Here is a 23202-nt window from a genome sequence, read left to right as displayed (position 1 = left end):
ACCGCTTTTAACTAATCGTGGCCACGCGCCCACCGGACGGGCAATCCGAGTCACAGCTTTCTGGATCAACGCCGAAATCCAGCTACGGGTGTGTTTTTAACCACACCGTATTAGATTTGCCATTAGATTTTGGACTTGGTCCAAAATCCAATATGGGAGGGTCAGGCGGCCATTTTGAAAAAAATATTTGAATTTTTGTTTTTGCATGTCTACATGCTTTCAGTGATTTCCAACCCCTCCCCTCCCTCCAAAAAATAAAAATTGTTCGAGAAAAAAAAAATTTGCAACTTTTTTTCCAACAAAATTTCGATTTTTTTTTTTTGCATTTCTACATGTTATAAGTGATTTCCAACAAAAAAAAACATGCCAAAATTATAATTGGGGCTGATTTTGGAACTTCAGGTGGATATACCCACGTAAAATCAATTTCTGTCTCAAGGAATCGAGTTATGACGAATGAATTGAGAATGTAAAAGTTAAAAGTAAAAGGGAAAGTTGCAAACTATAACTCTGTGAGCACTGTTGACGTCAAATTGAATGAATAGGATATCAGGTTCACTTGAGTGACCTAGCAGTATTAGCGGCGGAGGTTTTGCACTCTACCGAGTGCTCTGCCTCTAGTTACAGACTGGCTTTGTCAGAGACCGAGTGGAGTCTACCAGTCTGTAACCACTTTCTGGTTTTATATGCCAATCGAACGGATCGTTCCTCGACCCGACACAAATTAATCCATAGCGGCAACTGCATACGAATTAACCAGATTTATTGGGGACATCAGGGATCACAACACAAGAAATAAACACGACAATGGTTATACTAACTATCTACCCGTTCTTACCTGGGGGACCACGGCTAAAGGTTTCGAGGGGATTCTACGAAATCTCTGAGCACAACGGGAGGACACGGAACTCCACTGTCTACAGTCTGCAGCCATTTTGCATAAAATTTGCGTGGTATCACTCCCAGAGCCAAACGCTACCCTTGTGTGTGATACATTGACGGGACAGTCACACCCTTTCCTTTCTGTAGCATTCTGTCGTACAGTCTTCAACACTTTTCATCACTCGCACACACAGGCATTCGAGCGACTCAGCGACTCATCATCACACGCTGTCTGGCCACACATCAAGGCTGACGTGCGACGTGCCAAGCAACGTCTTCCATGTCAACACTCCAAGATCTGTTGCATCACTCGGTAGCTTTTCAACACCAGATAGGTGTTTTGACAGGGTCCACCTGGATCTTGTCGGTCCCATACCACCTTCAAAAGGGCACCGCTATTTACTGACTTGTGTTGACCGCTTCACCCATCGGTCGGAGGCCTGCACCGATAGCTGACATCACCACGCCTACACCACCAGGGCCTTTTTTCCACACCTGGATTGCACGTTTTGGTATTCAATCAACCATCACAACGGATCTGCGTAGCCAGTTTGAGTCGGCTCTTTTCTTTTACATCCCGATAGGAGGTGACTCGTGCTTTTTGTTTCTAACTCGCAGAATCGAAACTTGTCAGATTGGCTCAGTCCCATGATCTTCTTAAAGCCATCCGTGTAGTTTACCTAATCTTGGGCATTTATAATGATTCGTTCTCCATCCGAGTTGAGCGGACATATTCTTCGCCATTCCAGTGATCCTTGTTTGTCTATGCCCAATCTGTCCAAGTCTCCCCCCCCCCTTGCTCTTTTATCTTTCTCCCAGTTGTCACTGTTTTTCTGTTGGTATTTTTTCTTGTATTTTTCTTTTGTCTTTTTTGCAATCGTTGAGGCTGTATTTGTTGCTGTTTGAGTTTGGTGTGTCACATCTTACATATGCACATGTTTTTGGAAGTTTTTTTTGCAAGGTGAGTGAGAGACACCTTTTCTGGCTTGTTGTGCTCATGCTTGTGTACAAATTGTATTCGGTAGTCTGTTGAACTTTTTACATACTCTGCAAATCTTACAGTCATCGCTCTGTGCACTTGATTGAGTTCTATATTAAGCTAAAAACCTTCTTCTTTCCTCGGCAGGTACATTCTCCGGATGCATTGATTTTCTTTTTAGAACATTTTGTGGATAGTGAGGAGTTTGCTTGTTTTGATAGAATTCTAAAGGGTTCTTGATGTCGTATAATAATAATTAGCACATCACTCGGTAGAGCGAATAACTCTGCAAGGTTGAACAGTTTCTGTTTTGTATCCCACTGAAAGGCCAGATCTGGATCCAGACCGCAACCAATCTCGAATTGGCTTGTTATTCTCACCTAACCAACTCAACCACCAAGTTTCATCCGAATCCGTCGACAACTTTTTGAGATATCGTGCTATATATCGCTTTAGGCCCCATCTCTCAATGGTGAAGAATCACTTTTAAAATTCTCGAATCCGGATTCGAATCTTCACGAAAAGCGAATCAGTTCGTCCTGGTAACACTCCCAACCCGTCCACCAACTTTCGTCCGAATCCATCCGTAACTTTTTGAGATATCCTCGTCACAAACACATGGACAGGGATGAAAATATAACCTCTGTCCACCTTTGGTGGCGGAGATTAAAATTGCATCATTGGAAAGTTAATTATCGATTTACTTGGTTAGAAAGTTAATTATCGATGCACTTGGTTGGAAAACTAATGATCCATTTCCTTACTTGGAAGGCTAATAATCCATTTGCTTGGTTGAAAAGTTAATAATCTATTTACTTGGTTGGAAAATTAATGATGGATTTACTTGGATGGAAAATTAGCAATGGATTTACTTGGTTGGTTAACTAATAATCTATTTACTTGGTTGGAAAGCTAATAATCTATTTGCTTGGTTGGAAAATTAATAATGGATTTACTTGTTTGTTTTTTATTTGTTTTTTTTTTTGTATACCTTGTCGAGGCTCGTGTGAGAGCTAACACACAACGCACAGCAAGGTGGCATGAGACAAGAGGGGCGGGAGTGGTAGGGACAAAACAGTGGGGAACAGAAACATCAGGAGATCTGTGGAAGGGAGAGGGATGGGGTGGGGAACATGGGGTAAATAGATGGACATTACAGGGACTTTCAGGAAGGAAAGCAGGGAATTTGAAGGAGGTGGGTTTGGGGTGGATTAACGGGGGTAGAAAAGATCAAGGATTTGCATGGGGGATGATAAGAGGTGGTGGTGAACAGCTGTTTTGAAGTCCTGGAGCAGGGGTCTCCAACCTTTTTGGGCGGAGGACCACAAAACCAAAGTGGTGAGGGGCGGAGGGCCGCAACCAAAAAAAGGACACTAAATTCCGAAAAAAAAATATATATATATATATAATTAATATGCAGAAATTTAAACAAAAATTAGTGCTGAATATATTTTTCTTGCCAACAAATATGATAAATGAATAATCGTGTTAAAAACACGTGTCTAATATGAATCAAAATCATAATAAAAATTACAGAACGCTTTGATCATTGACCCTCACAAATTGGCAGTATCGCGGGCCGCATTGTAATGTAAACTTAATATGGCATCGCGGGCCGCATAAATCCGTCTAAGGGGCAGCATGTGGCCCGCGGGCCGCAAGTTGGAGACCCCTGGCCTGGAGGGAAGAATGGGAAAGAATAGAGTGAGGGAGTTTATTCCAAAGGTGGGAAAAAAAGATGAATGAAAGAGTGAAGGTGAGCAGTGATTCGTGATTTTGGTATTTTTACCAGAAGGGGGTTGTTGGCGGACCTAGAGCGCCCTGCGGAAATGTGGTGGGGACAGACAAATCGCAAAGAGCTAACAAATCGTTTGAAAAGCTAACTATGCATTTTCTTGGTTAGAAAATTAATAATCTATTAACTTGGTTGGAAAATGAATCATGGATTAACTTGGTTGTAAAGTTAATAATCTATTTTCTTGGTTGGAAAGTTAATAATTGATTTACTTGTTTGGAAAGTTAATGATCCATTTACTTAGTTGGAAAATTAATAATCGATTTACTTGGTTGTAAAATTAATAATTCATTCATTTGTTGAGAAAATTAATAATCTATTAACTTGGTTGGAAAAATGAATAATGGATTTACTTTGGTTGGAAAATGAATAATGGATTTACTTTGGTTGGAAAATGAATAATGGATCTACTTGGTTGGAAAGTTAATAATCGACTTACTTGGTTGGAAAATTAAGAATTTATTTACTTGTGTGGAAAATTTATAACCCATCAACTTGGTTGGAAAATTAAGAATTTATTTACTTGTTTGGAAAATTAATAATGGATTTATTTTGAACAAAACATGGTGTACGTTTGAACTTGACTCGAGGGCCCGTTTGTCCATTGGACCAACTTTTCATTGGTTTTCACGGCCTTGGGCATTTTTGTTCATTTGAACAAAAATAATAGGTTTCCCAGCCTGGAAGCCTTGGAACCCTCATAATAATCTATCTATAATTCCAGCAATATATGGTGTGTGTGTGTGTGTGTGTGTGTGTGTGTGTGTGTGTGTGTGTGTGTGTGTGTGTGTGTGTGTGTGTGTGTGTGTGTGTGTGTGTGTGTGTGTGTGTGTGTGACCGCTGTTTCTCGTCAACCACTGGTCCAATCTAATTGAAACTTGCCAGGTATATTGCTGGGGACCTGAGGATGTGTCTTTTCAAGGTTTGATATTAATCGGACAAGTAGTTCCCAAGTTATGGCCATTTATTTACCAAACCAATGACAGGACACGTTGCTGCGTAGGCGTGGCCGTTGGGGAAGAGAACCTCAGCCGCGTTCCCCATTACGGTTTACAACGTACGGACTTCCGGATAGTGATGACTTCATGTATTCTAATAATTTCTCGATTTCTTATGCGCATTTATAGAGAACACACAATGCCCCAATCCAGTCGTCGTTTATGAGAGCGAAGGAACGGCCTGTGTGGTTGTTCGGAAAAAAAATTTTTTTGAACGTACGGACACGCGAGAGCGAAGGAATGGCCTGTGTGGTTGTTTCTGGCACGCAGTTTGAAATGCTTTTTTTTTTTTGCACATACTGCCACGCACTAGTAATAATAATAATAATAATAATAATAATAATAATCTTCTTCTTCTTGCGTATGGCAGCTTAGCTGCCAGGGTAGCTATCATTTCTTGGAACTGTGTCGCTGATGCAGTGCCCCTCTACCAGTACACACTGGTACTCATTTCGCTGACCTCAGAAGGATGGGTCAACCCCCTGGTGTATTAATTTAGCGGCCAACGGGGATTGAACTCAGGACCCGAGGATCCCAAGCCACCACCCTAACCACGAAGCCAACACCAACCTAATAACAGTAACGATAATAATAATAATTATTGGAGGTCTTTTGGGGTTTTGGTCGTCTGAAGGGTCTTGGGGGGGGGGTTTAAGTGCTGTTCAAAGGTCAAAGGAGTCTCAGCAGTCTCAAGGGTCAAAAGATAAATTCCAACAATACGTAATTAATGGACACAAATAAACATGACACTGACACACACACACACACACACACACACACACACACACACACACACACACACACACACACACACACCCATTTATTGTGGAAGCCTGGGTGTGTTCCATGTCCAATCTGCTTGGATAGCGCTCGCCAAGTGGCTTAAGCACTCAAGCAAGCACTCCAACGAAACTGTTGAAAAAGAACTGCTGGCTTGTCAAGCGATAGCAAGCCACTTGGTGGTGGAACACACTCGTGTTTTAAAAGCCCCCTTTACCGGTTTGAAGAAGAGGAAGAGGAATCGGTAATGGTAGCTTCATTAATCCGGCGGAATGAACGGAAGTATTTATTAATGTTGTATTGTATACTGTACACAACACCTGGAAATTTTTAGGACATAGAACTCAAATAAATATATATAAAAATAAATATATATATATATACATATAAAAATATATATAAAAATTATGTATATAAAAATAAATATATATAAATATTAAATATATAAAAATAAATATATATAACAATAAATATATATATATATAAAAATAAATATATATAAAAATAAATATATATATGAAAATAAATATATATAAATATTAAATATATAAAAATAAATATATATAACAATAAATATATATATATACATATAAAAATATATATAAAAATTATGTATATAAAAATAAATATATATATAAATATTAAATATATAAAATAAATATATATAACAATATATATATAACAATATATATATATATATATATATATATATATATATATATATATATATATAAATAAATATATATAAAAATAAATATATATATGAAAATAAATATATATAAATATTAAATATATAAAAATAAATATATATAACAATAAATATATATATATATATATATATATATAAAAATAAATATATATAACAATAAATATATATAAATATATATAAAAATAAATATATATATGAAAATAAATAAAAATAAATATATATACTTGTATGAGCTGTACTTCCACAACACTGTTGTACTAATCCTCCTTAAAGCAATCGAAAAATATATAAAAATACACGAAAAGGGAACAAACACCAACACGAAGAAGAAGAGTAAAAGGAGGAAAAAAAAGATGAAGATGACGAGGACGATGTTTTGAAATATCCCTTTGTTCGCGAGTTTCATTACTCAGTGGACGCGTTCAAACACGGTCTGAACATATAGTCGTACTGTAGTTGGAGGGGGGAGGGGCGTTTCTGCCTTCACGAGTTTGCAATTCCCCCCCCCCCTCCTCTAATAAATAAGTTTAGTAATAATGGCCGAAACCCGTACAGACCGGAAAACATAGACCATGGTGGACACAACTTATCCTTCCGTACTGATGACGCTGATGATGATGACGATTGATTTTTTTACGTCGTCACTGAGTGGAGAGAAGGTGCTTTGAGCGGTGTATAAGCACACCTCATTAATTTCTCCGCTCTTTTTTCAATGTCCTCTTTGAAGTGCGGTGTTATAAAATATGTTAGAGTACTTCTTCTGCAATCCATACAGGTCCACGAACCCCAACAACGAATTTGAGTGGACTTTCTGTGCTGTCTGTGTGAATCTTCTTCTTCTTCCAGCACGTGTTGCCGGCACGATGGCTGACGAGGAAGTTGAAACGACGAGTGCGTTGATGGTGTTAACGAAAAAGCAAAGGAAAGAGAAAAAGGAATTACAAGGTTTGTTTTCTTGTTTTTCTCCATCAGGTTTTACCCTTTACCTCACATGCCCTTTACCTCACATGTCCTTTACCTCACATGCCCTTTACCTCGCATGCCCTTTACCTCACAGGTCCTTTACCTCACATGCCCTTTCCCTCACATGCCCTTTACCTCACAGGTCCTTTACCTCACATGTCCTTTACCTCACATGCCCTTTACCTCATGTCCTTTACCTCACAGGTCCTTTATCTCACATGTCCTTTATCTCACATGTCCTTTACCTCACATGCCCTTTATCTCACATGTCCTTTATCTCACATGTCCTTTATCTCACATGTCCTTTACCTCACATGCCCTTTATCTCACATGTCCTTTATCTCACAGGTCCTTTACCTCACATGTCCTTTACCTCACATGTCCTTTATCTCACATGCCCTTTATCTCACATGTCCTTTATCTCACATGCCCTTTATCTCACATGTCCTTTATCTCACATGCCCTTTATCTCACATGTCCTTTACCTCACATGTCCTTTATCTCACATGCCCTTTACCTCACATGTCCTTTACCTCACATGTCCTTTATCTCACATGTCCTTTATCTCACATGTCCTTTATCTCACATGTCCTTTACCTCACATGCCCTTTACCTCACATGTCCTTTACCTCATGTCCTTTACCTCACAGGTCCTTTATCTCACATGTCCTTTACCTCACATGCCCTTTACCTCGCATGCCCTTTACCTCACAGGTCCTTTACCTCACATGCCCTTTCCCTCACATGCCCTTTACCTCACAGGTCCTTTACCTCACATGTCCTTTACCTCACATGCCCTTTACCTCATGTCCTTTACCTCACAGGTCCTTTATCTCACATGTCCTTTATCTCACATGTCCTTTACCTCACATGCCCTTTATCTCACATGTCCTTTATCTCACATGTCCTTTATCTCACATGTCCTTTATCTCACATGTCCTTTACCTCACATGCCCTTTATCTCACATGTCCTTTATCTCACAGGTCCTTTACCTCACATGTCCTTTACCTCACATGCCCTTTATCTCACATGTCCTTTATCTCACATGCCCTTTATCTCACATGTCCTTTATCTCACATGCCCTTTATCTCACATGTCCTTTACCTCACATGTCCTTTACCTCACATGCCCTTTACCTCACATGTCCTTTACCTCACATGTCCTTTATCTCACATGTCCTTTATCTCACATGTCCTTTATCTCACATGTCCTTTACCTCACATGCCCTTTACCTCACATGTCCTTTACCTCACATGTCCTTTACCTCACATGCCCTTTACCTCACATGCCCTTTACCTCACATGCCCTTTACCTCGCATGCCCTTCACCTCGCATGCCCTTCACCTCGCATGTCCTTCACCTCGCATGTCCTTTACCTCGCATGTCCTTTACCTCGCATGTCCTTTACCTCGCATGTCCTTTACCTCGCATGTCCTTTACCTCGCATGTCCTTTACCTCGCATGTCCTTTATCTCACATGCCCTTTACCTCACATGCCCTTTACCTCACATGCCCTTTACCTCACATGCCCTTTACCTCACATGCCCTTTACCTCACATGCCCTTTATCTCACATGCCCTTTATCTCACATGTCCTTTATCTCACATGTCCTTTACCTCACATGCCCTTTACCTCACATGTCCTTTATCTCACATGTCCTTTATCTCACATGTCCTTTATCTCACATGTCCTTTACCTCACATGCCCTTTACCTCACATGCCCTTTACCTCACATGCCCTTTACCTCACATGCCCTTTACCTCGCATGTCCTTTACCTCGCATGTCCTTTACCTCGCATGTCCTTTACCTCGCATGTCCTTTACCTCACAGGCCCTTTACCTCGCATGTCCTTTACCTCGCATGTCCTTTACCTCGCATGTCCTTTACCTCGCATGTCCTTTACCTCACAGGCCCTTTACCTCGCATGCCCTTTACCTCGCATGTCCTTTACCTCACAGTGTGCCGTCGCTGAGAGTCCCACCCGCGACCTGGATCCTGGTTCTCGGGATTCATCACCACTGAAAGCGCTGGGACGGAGTTTGTGTTTTCACCCCCGATCTGTCTGTCTGTCATCTCAAAACGTTATGGATGGATTTGGACGAAACGTGGTGGACATGTTTGGTGTGTGACAAGGACGAAGTGGTTCGATTTCGGTGAAGATCCGATCCGAGTGGATTCTTCACCGTTGAGAGATTTAGGGCCGTGAACGATATCTCAAAAAGTTGTGGACGAGTTGGTTAAGTGACGAGAACAAGCCGATTCGATCTTGGTTGAGCTCCGGATCCAGATCCGGCCTATCGGGGGGGGGGAGGGGAGGGGGAGGATACAAGATGTAAACTACTCAGCCTGACGGAGGTAATGCGGCGCTACCGAGTAGCGTTCTATTTTGAGGTTGTGACGAGCCGATGAAACGTGTAGCTCAATTTTGGGTGGTCTAACTTCCTGGGTGTTGTTTGATACCTCCATTGAGCGCTGAGTGTTCGATCACTCTTGTGATGGTGGAAAGGTCTTGTGTAGTGTAGTAGATAGTAGAAAAATCGTGCAAATTATGATACAAGCATAAAATTTGGCCTCAGAAAGCTGGAGGGATCCCATACTTCCATGCGTTCACTGGAAGTGACGTCGTGTCTGCCTTCCGCGGTAAGGGGAAGAAAACTGCATGGCAGACTTGGAACGTCTTTGATGATGTTTCTGAAACATTCACCAATCTCAGCCAGCATCCAACATTGATTCGTGATCTTGACTTTTTTGAAGTTTTTTTTTGTTTTTTAAATTTTTCAAATTTTGGATTTTCAAATGGCCAATCAGGCAGATTTGATTAGAATCCCCTGGAGAACAAATGTGCCAAAGTTGATGCTTGTATCATCATTTGCACGATTCCTCTCAAAAATTGCTGTTATCTGCCCCACTAGTGGGGTCAGTTCGTCAGTCACTCGTGCTTTAACCCGCTTCTGTGGTCATGGTGGTGTTGTGCCTCCTAATCCAGCTTTGGTCATTTGGTGACCCCCTCCCCCTCCCTCTCCTCTCAGAATCTTTACAATGAATGACCCGCATGGTGATGCCATTCGAAGTTTTGGAGCATCTCTCTTTAAGAGATGGTCATTACTTGTCACTTCACAAGCATGACTTCCACTTGTCAGCACAAGCTTTGATGTTGAGCCGTTGCTGCAGAGTGGCAGTCTTCATGATTCGAGGTGTCGTGAATATTGCTGAACAATGAGATTGTCAACAACCAGCACGACACCTGAACTTGTGTTGGATGTAAGGTCTGTTTGTGGATCAACTGGATCAAGGATACTGCTCTGAGTAACACCTGCTGTTATCTACTTGGGTGATGATGATTGTTCCCTGATAAGAGAGGTTTTCCTCACTCAACTGAGGTTACCTTCCTTGTATTGTAATCTGAAACTATCCCTACCCTACCTTACCCGTGTGCCTTCCTTCGTTCCTTGTACTGCAATCTGAAAGTATCTTTTCCCTAGCTTATCCATGTTTAACTCGAAGGGCACTCGGTAGAGCGCATACCACCATCACGCAATGCCTGATCCACGAGAACATGTCGGGCGCAATACATTTTTGAAATATCATGCTATACAGTACTATATCGTTTTTGGCCGCATCTCTCAATGATGAAGAATCTGTTAAATCCGTAACTTTTACGAATGTGAAAGGTGAGCCTGCTTCTTCTTTGTCAGCTTATCCAATCGTGGTTCAATTGAGGACAGTGCCACGCGCAATGGAGAATGAATATCCACACTATTCCTGTACTTTGTCTTGATGATGCTCATGGTCGAGAAGCCAGTCTCGCAGAGGTAGGTTGAAGGAAATGGGAGAAGAGTTTTCAGAGCAATTTCAGTAAGCTCAGGATATTCCGCTTTCACTTTCATCCAAAAAGAAGCAAGTGCTGTTGTGGTTTCGAAACTCCTCTTCAATCCTTCGTCAGCAGACAGCTCCAACAATTTATCCCAAATAGTGACACCCAAGTCATCTCTCAATGGCACAAACGGATTTTGGATCCATTCATTCCCTTTCCCTGGATCTTCTTCTTCTGGAAACTAATGCTGAAAACGTTCTGCCAAATTCGTCAAGTGTTCTCTGATGACATTTCGTAGAGATGTAACATTAACGTCTTCTCCTGCATCAGCGATGACTGCCACTAATTGGTGAAACATGTCATAACAATCTCTTGACACTCGACTCTTCCATGCTTCCAGCTTTCGATCTTGGAAACTCGTTGCGGACCGGCACCGGTCCGCGTACCACCACTTTGAGTAGCACTACTTTAGATGGAACATGACCTTTGAGACCCCTCAAAACCCCCTCAAGATCCTTGAGATCAAGAAGGTTCCAGCATTCTGTGCACGTGCCATCACGCCTGCGATAATTATTGTATTTTATGCGATTATAATTATTGTACGTCTTACAAAAACGGTTGTCGGACTGTACGTAACATTCCACCGTTAACCACACCCGTTTAGGAGTGATTGGCCCTCGGGAAATTTTGTCGCAATGAGCCCATCCCCACCAAGCTGATTGACAAGCGTGGTCCCGCCCACTCCTCTTGGCCTTGCATTGCCCTCAGCGTCGGGATGCAGCGATGCTTCCTCCAAAATGCTTGTTTTATGGAATCCTGTCGAGTTATGAAAATCTGTCATGGACCTTCCCACTATAAATACAGTGGATTCATGTTTAAACAAGTTTTGCGTTGGGCTGTGTGAAGATGGTAAGCATTACAAGCGGATTGTTTTGGGTCGGTCAGTTTTGGAGTTCAGCGATGCTCTCCAAGAGTTTCATGAATATTGTTGGATGTGAAATTCTCCGCAGATGACCCGGTAAATCCTTGAAAGGTTGACGAGTTTGTATTTTGGTGGATTTTATTTTTTAAAATTATTATTATTAATTTTTCTTGAGGATTTGTATTGTATTAAACCTATGGAGTGTCCATGCCATCCCAACATAGGAAGTCCACTGACTTCCTGATTGGAATGATTATTTGGTGGTAAATTAACTGACAAAAACTGACTTGGATTGGTTTTATAATGGTAAATACAAGTGTACATTTCACCGATCCAATTTCAGGTGTATTTTACGAGGACGTTGTATTCGGCTTGTGTTTACCTCCTCTTTGTAAATATCCAGCGAGAGTGCAGGCCATGAAGAATGTAGTACCAAAGAACGACAAGAAACGGCGCAAGCAGCTTATTGAGGAGGTGGCGGCGTTGGAGAGCCAGCTCGAGGCATCCCATGAGGAGGAGCGCCGGGCTCTGAGCGTACGAGTCGGTGACTGCCAGGTATTCCTGTTGCCGTACCACTCTTTCATGAGTAGGATGTTTGTGTTCCTCCAAAGATTGTTAATCCATACAACGATGCTGCCAAGTATTTCTAATAAACATGAAATTGTGCGAAAGCCAGATATTAGTGGCTTGGAGTTCCCCCCCCCCCCCCCATTTACATACTTTCCTGTGACCATCCATACCTTGCTTACATATGTTTTGGGATGTAAACAAGGTCGGTATGGTCAGAAGCTTCAGAAATTTGTGGGGTGTTGCTTTCCATCCATGAAAATCTGCTTTTCCACCATGATTAACCGTACTTTTGGCTTCAGCAAGGCCACACACTCCGAGCAGCTAGACTTGAGATTGGAGTGTGTTCTCTCTACTGGAATTATTTTTGTCTCGTCCTAAAACGTCCGAGCATATCGGAACAAATGTGACAACTTTCCACCATTCAAACTTTTATGATGCTTTTTTAAAAAAATTTTTAGCTCACCCGGACTTTAGTCTGGTGAGCTTATGCGATCGAGCAGAGTGATTGAGTGAAACGGAAGATCAAGAAGGAACCTAAAGACGTAAAGAGCACAGATGGAGTCATCACGTGGATCCTGGATAGGATTCGGGTCTCAGCAGCGACTCCGCCACCCTCAAACCCATCCAGGTGCAGCCAAGTGAGCCTTACAGAAAACATTGCAATAATTCACTTCTCCTTAGAGAGGTAGATAACGAATGAAAGAGAAGATAAAGCAAGAATTAAAATGAATAAAGAGGATTTATAAAAAAAAATTTTTTTAAATGTGTGAGTCAGTCTGTCAGTCCGTAAACACTTCAGTCATTACCGCCTGACATAAACACGTTGCCTCATGAAGGTGTATTGACTGCATCAAAATCTGTGCTTATTAATGGGGTCTACAGGGAGGGGGGGGGGAAGTTGACCCCCCAAAATAGGTATTTTCTCTCTTCTCCAAAACTACACACACTATTTTGATGAAACTACACCACAACCTTCATCACCCGTGATGTACCAAAGTTTATCAATCGGATCAAAATGTGCGCTCATTAAAGGCGTTGATGTGGGGGTGGGGTTGGATCCCCCCAAATAGGTGTTTGTTCATGGCATGCAAAAAGAAAAAATAGGACCGCATGTCCTGATGCTCACCTGGATCGGAAGCAAGTGTCACTCGAACCCCCTTGCAGACTCCTTGGACCCTGATTTTTTTTAAATTTATTATTATTATTCTTATTATTATTTTTAATGCCATGAACAAACTTTGGTCCATGACTGGAAATTAATGTTGTGGTCATGTTTCATCAAAATTGTGTAATCTTATTTCTCATACTTGCACACCACATAGACGCCGAGAATTGCAGCTACCTACACAAGTCATACTTGGAGGGTTTACACCTGTGGAACCAACTTTCGGTTGGTGTGTGTAATTTCGGAGACGAGAGAAATATTTGGGTGGGAGGGGTCAAACACTCACTCCTCCCTCCCCATATACCCCCTTAATGAGCGCAGATTTTGATGCGGTCAGTACACCTTCGTTAGGCATCAGATATGAAGCTTGTGGTGAAGTTTCATCAAAATCGTGTTTGATTCAAGCGATAATGACTGAAGTGTTCACTCACTCACTATCTTGCCTCCAGTCACTGATCGATCGCATAAGCTCACCGGATGGAAGTGTAGGTGAGCTAAAAATCAGAGTCCGGGGGGTCTGCGGGGGTGGGGGAGGGGGTTGAGTGACTGTTGCTCCTGACCCAGGTGAGCTTCATAACATGTGGTCCTATTTTTTTTATTCAGAGTCCAAGCTCGTGGCAGAGCGAGAACACAAAAATATCAGGACGAAACGGAACAAAAGGAACAGAAGACAGGGAAGGGGGAAATGCCAACAGTAGGGCTGAAGACTGATTTGGACAAACAGGGGATGCAGATTGCAGGTAACTATGAGGGGTAGGGAAGAATGCAAGGGGTAGACAAGATGGATACAGAAGCAAGATTTGGGGAGGCGATGGTTTCACGGGTCTGGAAGACATCATGGTTTTAGATCAGGAGGTGAGCTTGAGGAGGGTTAGTGGGGTAGAAAAGATCATGGTTTTGGATCGGGGATAATCTGAGATGCTGATGAACGGCTGTCTTGAAGACCTGGAGGGGAAGAATAAGATTGAAGAGGATATGGAAGTTGGATCCACAGGTGTGAACTCTCTAAGTATGACTTGTGTCGGTATCACTCGTACCACAGTTGTGATGATCCTTCGTGCGATGTCTCAAGCTGTTGTACGCATAAAAAGGGCTGTTTGTATTTGATGAAGTCAAATCTTTGAATGAAAATCAATAAAACATCTGGGAAATCAACAGATAAGATTCCTCTTCTTCTTCCTCTTCTTCTTTACTACCTTTTTTTTTTTCTTCTTCTTTTCATGAATCACTTTTGGGTTTTTTTGTTCAGTCGCAAGTCTCGACCGTCGTCGACGGATTACAACATCTTGCTGTGACGTCGGACGCATCTGCAGTCAAGTCCACAGTGAAGGTGTCCAAAGCGCAGCGCAGACGTGTGAGTTTGGTGTTTGTCAGACACTCCCCAGCATTCACTGCGGAGCATGTGCACGACATTTTGTCCACAAACAGTGCGGTGAATGCTTAAACGCCGGCCTATCACGGGTTATCATCTTCATTTGTCATTATGAAGATTACATGTACGTTTGGGCTTTGGTGTAGTTTGGGCCAAAGGTCGCTGCGTTTCATATCCCGACATCATCTTGGATAATCCACCTGCTGATGATCCAAACAAGCTCTTAATCACCGAAGCTTCCCGTAACACGTGACACCAGTCGGCTCGCCCTCCCTCGTCGTTCCTTGACAAATGTCCACTTGGTTGAACCGGCGCAACAGATCTGCAAAGTTTAAAGAGGTCCGTCCTTAGACGAATGCCTTTTTCTGTCCCACTTTTCTCGCACGTCACATTGTGTTTCTGGAGATATTGGCCTTTGGAAAATAGACCTGACGAGTTTGGACACATTCCCATAAATTTGCAAAGGACGTGTCATTTACAATCTTTTTACTAACTTGTAGCGTCCTTGTCAAACCCTAATGTTGTGCTCTCGAAGCGCGTCGCATCCGACGGATCAGCGGTGCGGGATTTAAAATCTTTGCTGGAAAAGGGTGTTCAGTAGAAATTAGCACCTTTGTGTTGCGTTGAATGATGAAAAATATCTTCTGTTGATCCCTCCTGTCACCCCCCCCATGCCTCTTCCTTTAGGAGAAGAAAGAGTGCCAGGAGCGAGAGCGGGCAGCACGGATAGCGGAAGCGGATTTGGAGAACGAACATGGCGCACGGTGCCAGGAAGCACGGGCGGTCACAGAAGCCCTTGCCGCCCGTCGGCTCCGTCTGTACCGGATGCTGCCAGACGGACACTGCTTGTTCGCTGCACTAGCCCACCAACTGGGTGTGACGAGCGGCTATGACGTAGCAAAACTGCGTGCCTCATCCGCCTCATACATGAGGGAGCATGCGGAAGAGTTTCGTCCTTTCCTTGTGGATCCTACATCTGGCGATACCTACTCAAATGGTCATCTTGCACAGTTTTTATTGGTGATAGTGGATTAGTTGTACAAATATGACTTGGCTAGAAACTCCAGGTTATGGGCATTTTGTTGTGACCTGTTTGTAGTTAATTAGTCACTTCTAATTGACTGGCCAATCTGGTGATGAATGCTCATGATTGGGTGATCCTCGAGACGCCCGAGGACGTGTTGGACAGACTGTGAGTTAATTGTCAATGGTGTGTTTTATTTATTCACAGAAAGGTTTGAGAGGTATTGTGAAGAACTGTCCAGTACTGCAGTGTGGGGTGGTCAGCTGGAGGTGAGTTGTAATGATGGAGAGAAACGTACAGACGAGAGGAGACGAAGGACAGTGGAAGCGAGAAAAGGCAGGACTGAATCACCATGGAGGAAGAAGACGCACAATAACGGACGTGCGACTTCCTCCGATTTGGCAGAGTTGATTATTTTTGAATAGAAATTGCTGAATTAAGATGGGAACTGCGGTTGGGGTGTCCTGCCTACTTGGCGGTGGGGCACAGTGAGGGTTGGGGAGGGGTTTGACCTTTTAATTGCTCCTGACTTGATGATCGTGCTTTGTTCGAGTTCATCGTTTTAAAAATACTCTTCGCACCTCTATGCTGGAAACCTATCTTCTTGAGCAACTGTTTGCATTTAATTTAACATTACCGAATAACGTTCGTGCCACAGCGCCTGCCGCTCACAATTATATAGTGTTGATTCGTCTTTGTTTAATTTGTTTTTTTTATATTATTATTCAATTACACGTTTCTCCTGGCACATCTTGTTCGTGTGTGCTGAACAGTTGTGTGCGCTGAGCCACGTGCTGAAGCGACCCATTGAGATCCTGCAAGCCACAGGAGCATCCATTACAATTGGCGAGGATTATGGAGAACAGGAAGGACTCGTTCTTGTGTAAATATCTTCTTCCCACCCCCCCTCCCTTTTCTTTTGTTTTTTTGTAGACAGGTTTTATCGGTGATTCCATCTTACGTCGAAACCTCTTTATTCTTTTGCTCACCCGACTTCCCAGTTTTCTGCATCACGAATTGGGCCTCGGGCGGCACTATGACTCTGTGCAGGCAATGAGTGAAGGACAGGAGGATGACGTGGAGTTGGATCACTGTGATGGCCACAGCTGATCATGTGATGTGTCCAGCAGAGGGAGATGGTAAGTCAACCTTCTTGTGGTTGACAACGGTTAAATCGTCATGAAGTTATGTACTCATCGTACACCTCTCCGCTATATTCGTTTGGCAGGAGGTTCAGTGGGACCGGCGATGTGGGGTCCTGGACCTTGGGAGGTCACATGATGAGGATGGCCTCACTGAGTGCTTCGCGTGTTGTAAAGAAAGAAAAGCGGAAAACGTAGAACTTTGCGAAAACCCCCAAAAGGGCAACTGAAGGGATAACTTGGTCAAGGTTGCTGTGTGCATTTGCATAACCAACTTGGCTGTGGTTTGATCTGTGGGTGTTTTTTTTTTTTTTTGTTCTATTCTGTAACTTTACTTTGAGCAACATTTCAATAAACCAACTTCCACACACCCAAGTACTTGCACCTCTTCAACACAGAGGTCATTGCGTTGGAGATCGACGACCGTGTTCTGCATTTGGTTGCAAATAGGAAACAAGACGAGCAAGAAGTGTGTGAACAGGCGTGAATGGGGGTTTGTGTTTCAGCATGGATGCAATCATGCACGTACGAGATGGCCAATCATCCATTTTGGGTCCTGGTGCTATTTTGTGGATAGTTTCTGCCATGAGAGGTATGTGGTGTCCACCGACGTCTCGTACGAGAATCTCATTTCGTGGTTTGTAGCGAGTAATGAAGTCAGACATAACCAAATTTGGTGGATCCGTGATTTCGAGCAGACACTCAAACCACAATTGCACCAAATCTGGTCAAGTTGAGAAGTCAAACATTCCCATTGCAGACAGGTCGGTGGTCTCTCTGTCTTCCACCGCCTCCTGTCTGGTCTTACACCCAAACTGCTCTTTCCATACTTTGTTGCCCACTCCCATCCTCAGGTTCCTGCAGGCCACACGTAGTTCAACAGTAACCCCCTTCTGGTGAAACTACCGAAATCCAGGATGACTGCTCACCTCCACTTATTTGTTGTTGTCCCCCCACCTATGGACCAAACTTCCACATTCTCTTCACTCTCATTCTTCTCTTCATAATCATCTCTGATCACCATGTCCTTAATGCCCACCCACCTTCCAAGTTTCCAGTTTTTACTAAACTTCTGTATCCATCATCCACACCAAGCATCCATCCCTCCCCACACCCATTGTTCGTCCAAGTCTCCCTCTATTTTATCCTTCGACTTTACTGTTGGTGTCCTCCCCTACTGTTCCTTTTGTTCTATTGTGTCATGAGCCAGTTTTCTAGCTCTTCCATGAGCCTAGACTCAACACACACACACACAAAAAAAGTTAACTTGTGCCACTCAAAACCACAGGCTTGCTCACTGTGGGGAAAGGTTATTTTTCATAACTCATCCTGATAAGGGTGAAACGCTCATGGAGGAGCAAAGCTAATATATAAAGTACCACTTGTAGGATCAGGTTAAGAAGAGATGGTAAATTTGGTGTTGGCTAAACGGTTAAGGTGGCTGGTTTAAGATCTTAGGGTCTTGAGTTTGAGCCCCTGCTGGGCCATTGAGATAACACGAAGTGAGTTGATTCAGCCTCTCATCCTTCAGGCTGGCAAAAATGAGTACCAGCTTACTGATAACAGGAGCACTGCATCAGCGCCACAGCTGCGCTTCCAGAAAATGACGCAACCAGCAGCCGTGGGCTGCATCCGAAACAAGAAGAGGAGGCGGAGGAGGAGATGGTATTTTTGCATGAATTATTTGAGTTCATGGAACTTGGGATTTGAACCTGGGTCCCAGCAATTATTATTCTTTTTAAACATGTTTCAAGGCTGATGGCGGAGCTGTTAGACACAAACACATCAAACAACACGGGATTTGACTTCAGACACCCATCCAATGGTCTATGTGTTTGTGATGCAACTTTCCAGAAAACGGGTCTCGTGTCACCATCTTGGGACGTCTCCTTGTAATGGCTCTGCAGCCCGAAGCAGTGTGGTTTTGGGTTGCCCGTCCGTCCGTGCGTGTAGCAGATTTTCGTTGCCATCATAATTTTGAATCCCTGCAGGGATTTTGACCAAACTATTGGTACAAGTATGAACTGCAATCCAAAGATGAGTCGATTCAATTTTGGGTTCACCAGATCAAAGGTCATGTGCACTTTGAGAATAATTTTTTTCGATCATCATCTCCATCTGTCACACTCACACACACGTGACCTTTAATAGAGATCAAATGTAACAGTAGCTTTACGTTTAATGGGGACGGAAGCATATCCATTGACACATTCATGTCAAATTCTATTTTCTGGTGTCTTTTGCAAGCAAGTCGCAAAGCGGGACGGCTCGCACTCAACTGAGCAATGTAGAAGCTGCCCCCAACCCCCTCTCTCTCTTAAAGGATGCCAACTCGTGGGGTTTGTCCGTACTTTAAAATGCTGAGCATCACCCGAGGAAGCAGCACGTACCATCTTTAAAGTTTTCATCATCATTCTGCCAGGTCAGAACTGACCTGTGAGCCGTGACCTCCTAAAGCAGCCACTCACTCGAACCACAATTCCACCGAATCTGGTTGAGAAATCAAACAGGCCAGCCCAAACTACGACATAATCTTTGGCCATGCACGAGTGAGTACAGATTAGACAGTTGAAAAGCATGCACTGATCACGGAATCAAATTCAAAGCGAGTCTATTCACTGCTCAACCATCAAGACTAGCATTAAGTCGCAGCCATTTTGCAGGTAAACAGATTTACCTGGAAAATAGAAAAAAAAGTTTGAATAAAAAATAAATAGGTGAAGTGTTATTATTTCGTACGCAGCCGTTGGCTGCTGCTTGCTTCATTTATGTAAGCACAGCCCATGTTTCCAGGAAGCTGGTTCTCATTTTGCCAACCTCGGAAGCGTGACGGGCTGAGTCAACCCACCTGGTGTTAAGTAACCGCACGACAGGGATTCAAACTCAAGACCCTAAGATCTTAAGGCAGCCACCTTAACCGTTAAGCCAACACCAGGCTTGTATGTGATTAAAATATTGTGCATAAGTGGCGAAGAGTGGATTAACCAATTATAAACAGCTGAATCAGTGGAAAAAAAAAGCATTGACCAGTTAAAAGTTGAGTGTGATAGATGTCATTGAGTGATGTACGGTCGATATCCCTAGCAACCTTTAATCTACCTTCCCTGTCTCTCCTGCAGAGAGAACCAGAAGTTCAAATTCGATATGGACCGCTCTTCTTACCTTGATTACACAAATGAGTCCTTTAATTCCAGGGACGTTTGTTCTGCACCAAGCATCGCCACAAAGCTTCCAATGGTGTTACAGATCTTAAACCAACGAATGAACTCCCACTCTAGAGGCTGTTTCCTTAACGAGTTCAGATGTTCTGCTCAAGTCTGGTCGGGACGTGCGTTCGGGTCGGCTCGGCTCGAGCCGAGATGTTCCTTAAGGTACATTCTGCATTTGTACTTTAACTCGCTTTTGGAGTTCCATTTCGAGTACCTCCTTTGCCAAATGAATGAGTAGAGGGGTTTGAGACGAGTGACCCCTCGACTCGACTCATTTTGAGTTCCATTTATCGGACAAGTCACGGTCGTGGTTGATGTGGATGAGTTTGTTAAGGTAATCACACCTGGCCCTGCAGCAGTGCAAGGTGTGATTACCTTGAACTGTGTCGAATCCCCACAGGAAAAAAGAAGCTGACCAACAGATAAAACAGACATTCATTTTTTTTATGAAGCATAACAAATGTTTCAAAGAAACTACAGAGGGAAGTTTAAATGGTGGTGAACGTTTTTATCAGATGTTTTAGCAGGTGGAAAGGTGGGTTAGTAGAATTTTGCTAAAGTTTTGTGGCTTTGAAAGGAGAAAAAGAGGAAACCAGCTGGTGCTTAGTTCAAGATGTTAATATTAAAGGTTTTTAGGGGTCAACGGGGATGTGAGTTTGAGAATACGGTATTAAAAGGAATTGATTATAGAGGACGATGATTGGTCGAGGCATTTGATGCACCGTTTGCGCAACTTGACATCTGGATAATTCGCCTAACTGCACATATAACACCTGTGACACAATGTGGCCAAAACTGAAGATACATCAAAACAGGTGACCCACCTGAAATATGTTCTAGCAAATTTGCCACAACAGAACATTGATCTGCCACCTTGCGCCAGAAATAAATGGCTGGCATAACTTCTTGGTCGCATCATCACCATTGTGGTTTGTCGAGAAGGAAGCGATTCCTCCTTGCAGTTCAGCAAGTACAGTGAACAGGCCTGCGGCTTACAGGCTGAGCACTCTGCTTCCTGAGATAACTTGACACGACTCTGTTACAAGGTAGCAGCTGTTATGGCCGATTTAACGTTTTGGCTAAGGTTATGGATATGCTTTCATGTCCCGTGATGCATGTAATGGAATTGAAACACGTGGTCCATTTGTGGACGAGGTAGACGTGCTTTCTTGAGAGGGTCACGGGTCGAGGGCAAGAGGGGATGCTGCAGCTGTGAGGCATCCAGCATGACATCACGCTTCCAGGCAAATGATTCTCACCAAACGTTCCCTCTGTGAGTGTGGAGCGTAACATGGCATACACCATGAGGGTTTAAGGTTCCAAACAGCTGTTCTTATTCGCCACACATTCTGAAGCACGTTTCGCCTGCACGACTTGGCTTGTACTTTTACCAATTAACCTCTGCACATTCGTATTACTCGCCATGAGAGCCCACGGAACAACCATCAGAACTCGGACCCATTGACACAACCGTCTAAGTGTACAACCCATATGTACTCCATGCTTCAAATTTCCCGAGCTTTGACTGCAATCAAGAAAGTGCACAGAATGAAACGGAGCAGAATCCATTTGGATCAACGAGTCAAAAGTGATATCTTCGGCATAACCTCAGGAATCGTAACCGCTGTTCATGATGACTCTGTCGCCAGTCGGCTCGAGCAAAGTGGTGTTCCCCGCCTCGTCGAGCACGTGCAGCAGAACCCGAGTGCGCTGGGCCAGTTCCGAGATGCTGCTAGTCAGTCGGCTCAGAGCGTCGGGATCACGGACCCTGAGCCTCGCTGGAGCTTCACGTGCCCTCGCGGCCACATTGCGCAGGGCTCCAAACAGCGCCCGTGTGGCACCCAACAAGGTGTCGTGCAGGTTTGGCGTCACCGCAAAACGACACGCCGCGTCCCCCACGAACAAGACGCCATGCCCAGCGAGAAGCAGCGTGCGTGCGAGCTGCAGGAGTTGCTGGGTGTCAGGTGGTCCTGCGGATGGCTCACAGGCCCTATTGACAGCGGCTGCGGCGCTCTGCAACAAGGCGTGCTGCCCACAGCACTGTTCTGTGTAGAACTCCAGCATGTTCAAGTGCATGGCTCCTTCCCAGATCTTCCCCCCTTTGTTTTGCTGCCTTTGCTCTCCCTTGTATTCTTGCTGTTCCTGCGGCAGAGATGGTTAGGTTTAAATCATGCCTGTTCGCTTCACCATAATCACCGGTCTCACCTGCACATATGCCCGTTTAACATGTTGGGATTAAAATAAATGCAGAACAACATGTTTCTACGACTGCTCACTCTCACCAACACATACTTGGCAAGCATGGTCGGTGTGCCAAACACCCTTCAAAGCAAATCGAAGGAAGTCTTTGTCCTGTCGACCTGGGTTAACTTTGGGGTTTTTTTTAACTAGCAGTATACAAATAACATGTTCATGTGGTTGTGAAATTGAACTCCATAAAAGGCCAGACTGCTTAGCTTTAGGCCTGTATTCGTGGGACCTCGATGTTGTTTCAAAATGATGTTGCAACAGGTAAAACGAGGAAAGGTGTGGGGGTGAATAAGACAGGAGGAAAACCCTCTGTATGGAGGAGGAGAAACATTTCTTTTGTGAAACGTATACAAGACTAAACAGCCTGATGAACCGATGCTCACAGTCACGTATTCCCAGAAAATGCACTCAAGGCCTACAACAAAACCTGTCCCTACCTGTCTACATTCCAGCACCCTGTACCATCCTATTCTCCATACCTCCATGTTCTTGCCTATGCTTTTATATAAACTTGTTATTAACAGTGATCCTCACCTCAACCTGGGCCGCCGGAATTGCGTGGAGGTAGCCTCCAAGCTGGGTTTGAATCCCGAACCGGCTGTAAACTGTCATCCCATTGTTTCACA

The 23202-nt window shown here is 43.5% G+C and overlaps 2 protein-coding genes across 4 annotated transcripts in view; one reads left to right on the top strand and one right to left on the bottom strand.

Annotated features, from left to right (window-relative positions):
• The first annotated feature begins 6930 nt into the window (after positions 1-6930).
• Positions 6931-21020, top strand: LOC147023977 (deubiquitinase OTUD6B-like). Of its 3 annotated transcripts, none has more exons than XM_085890083.1 (8): positions 6931-7088; positions 12248-12399; positions 14829-14933; positions 15639-15948; positions 16183-16244; positions 16749-16858; positions 16977-17114; positions 20237-21020. In XM_085890083.1, exons 1-7 carry the CDS (start codon positions 7007-7009, stop codon positions 17083-17085), a joined length of 930 nt encoding a protein of 309 aa, XP_085746209.1. In that variant the 5' UTR covers positions 6931-7006; the 3' UTR covers positions 17086-17114; positions 20237-21020. The 3 variants fall into 3 exon arrangements, with proteins under 3 accessions (XP_085746209.1, XP_085746208.1, XP_085746210.1); XM_085890082.1 differs by lacking the exon at positions 20237-21020 and adding an exon at positions 17204-17492; XM_085890084.1 differs by lacking the exons at positions 14829-14933; positions 20237-21020 and adding an exon at positions 17204-17492.
• LOC147023976 (uncharacterized) overlaps positions 20750-23202 on the bottom strand; it is a 41745-nt gene continuing 39292 nt past the window's right edge. Inside the window, exon 6 of the mRNA XM_085890078.1 lies at positions 20750-22468. Within this exon, the coding sequence (XP_085746204.1) occupies positions 21935-22468 (534 nt within the window). The 3' untranslated portion in view covers positions 20750-21934. The remainder of the gene's footprint in view (positions 22469-23202) is intronic.

Source organism: Eptatretus burgeri, chromosome 7, assembly GCF_056783735.1.
Source record: "Eptatretus burgeri isolate ZD-2024b chromosome 7, Ebu_testis_v1, whole genome shotgun sequence".
NCBI lineage: Eukaryota > Metazoa > Chordata > Myxini > Myxiniformes > Myxinidae > Eptatretus > Eptatretus burgeri.
This window is presented reverse-complemented; position numbering and strand designations above follow the sequence as displayed.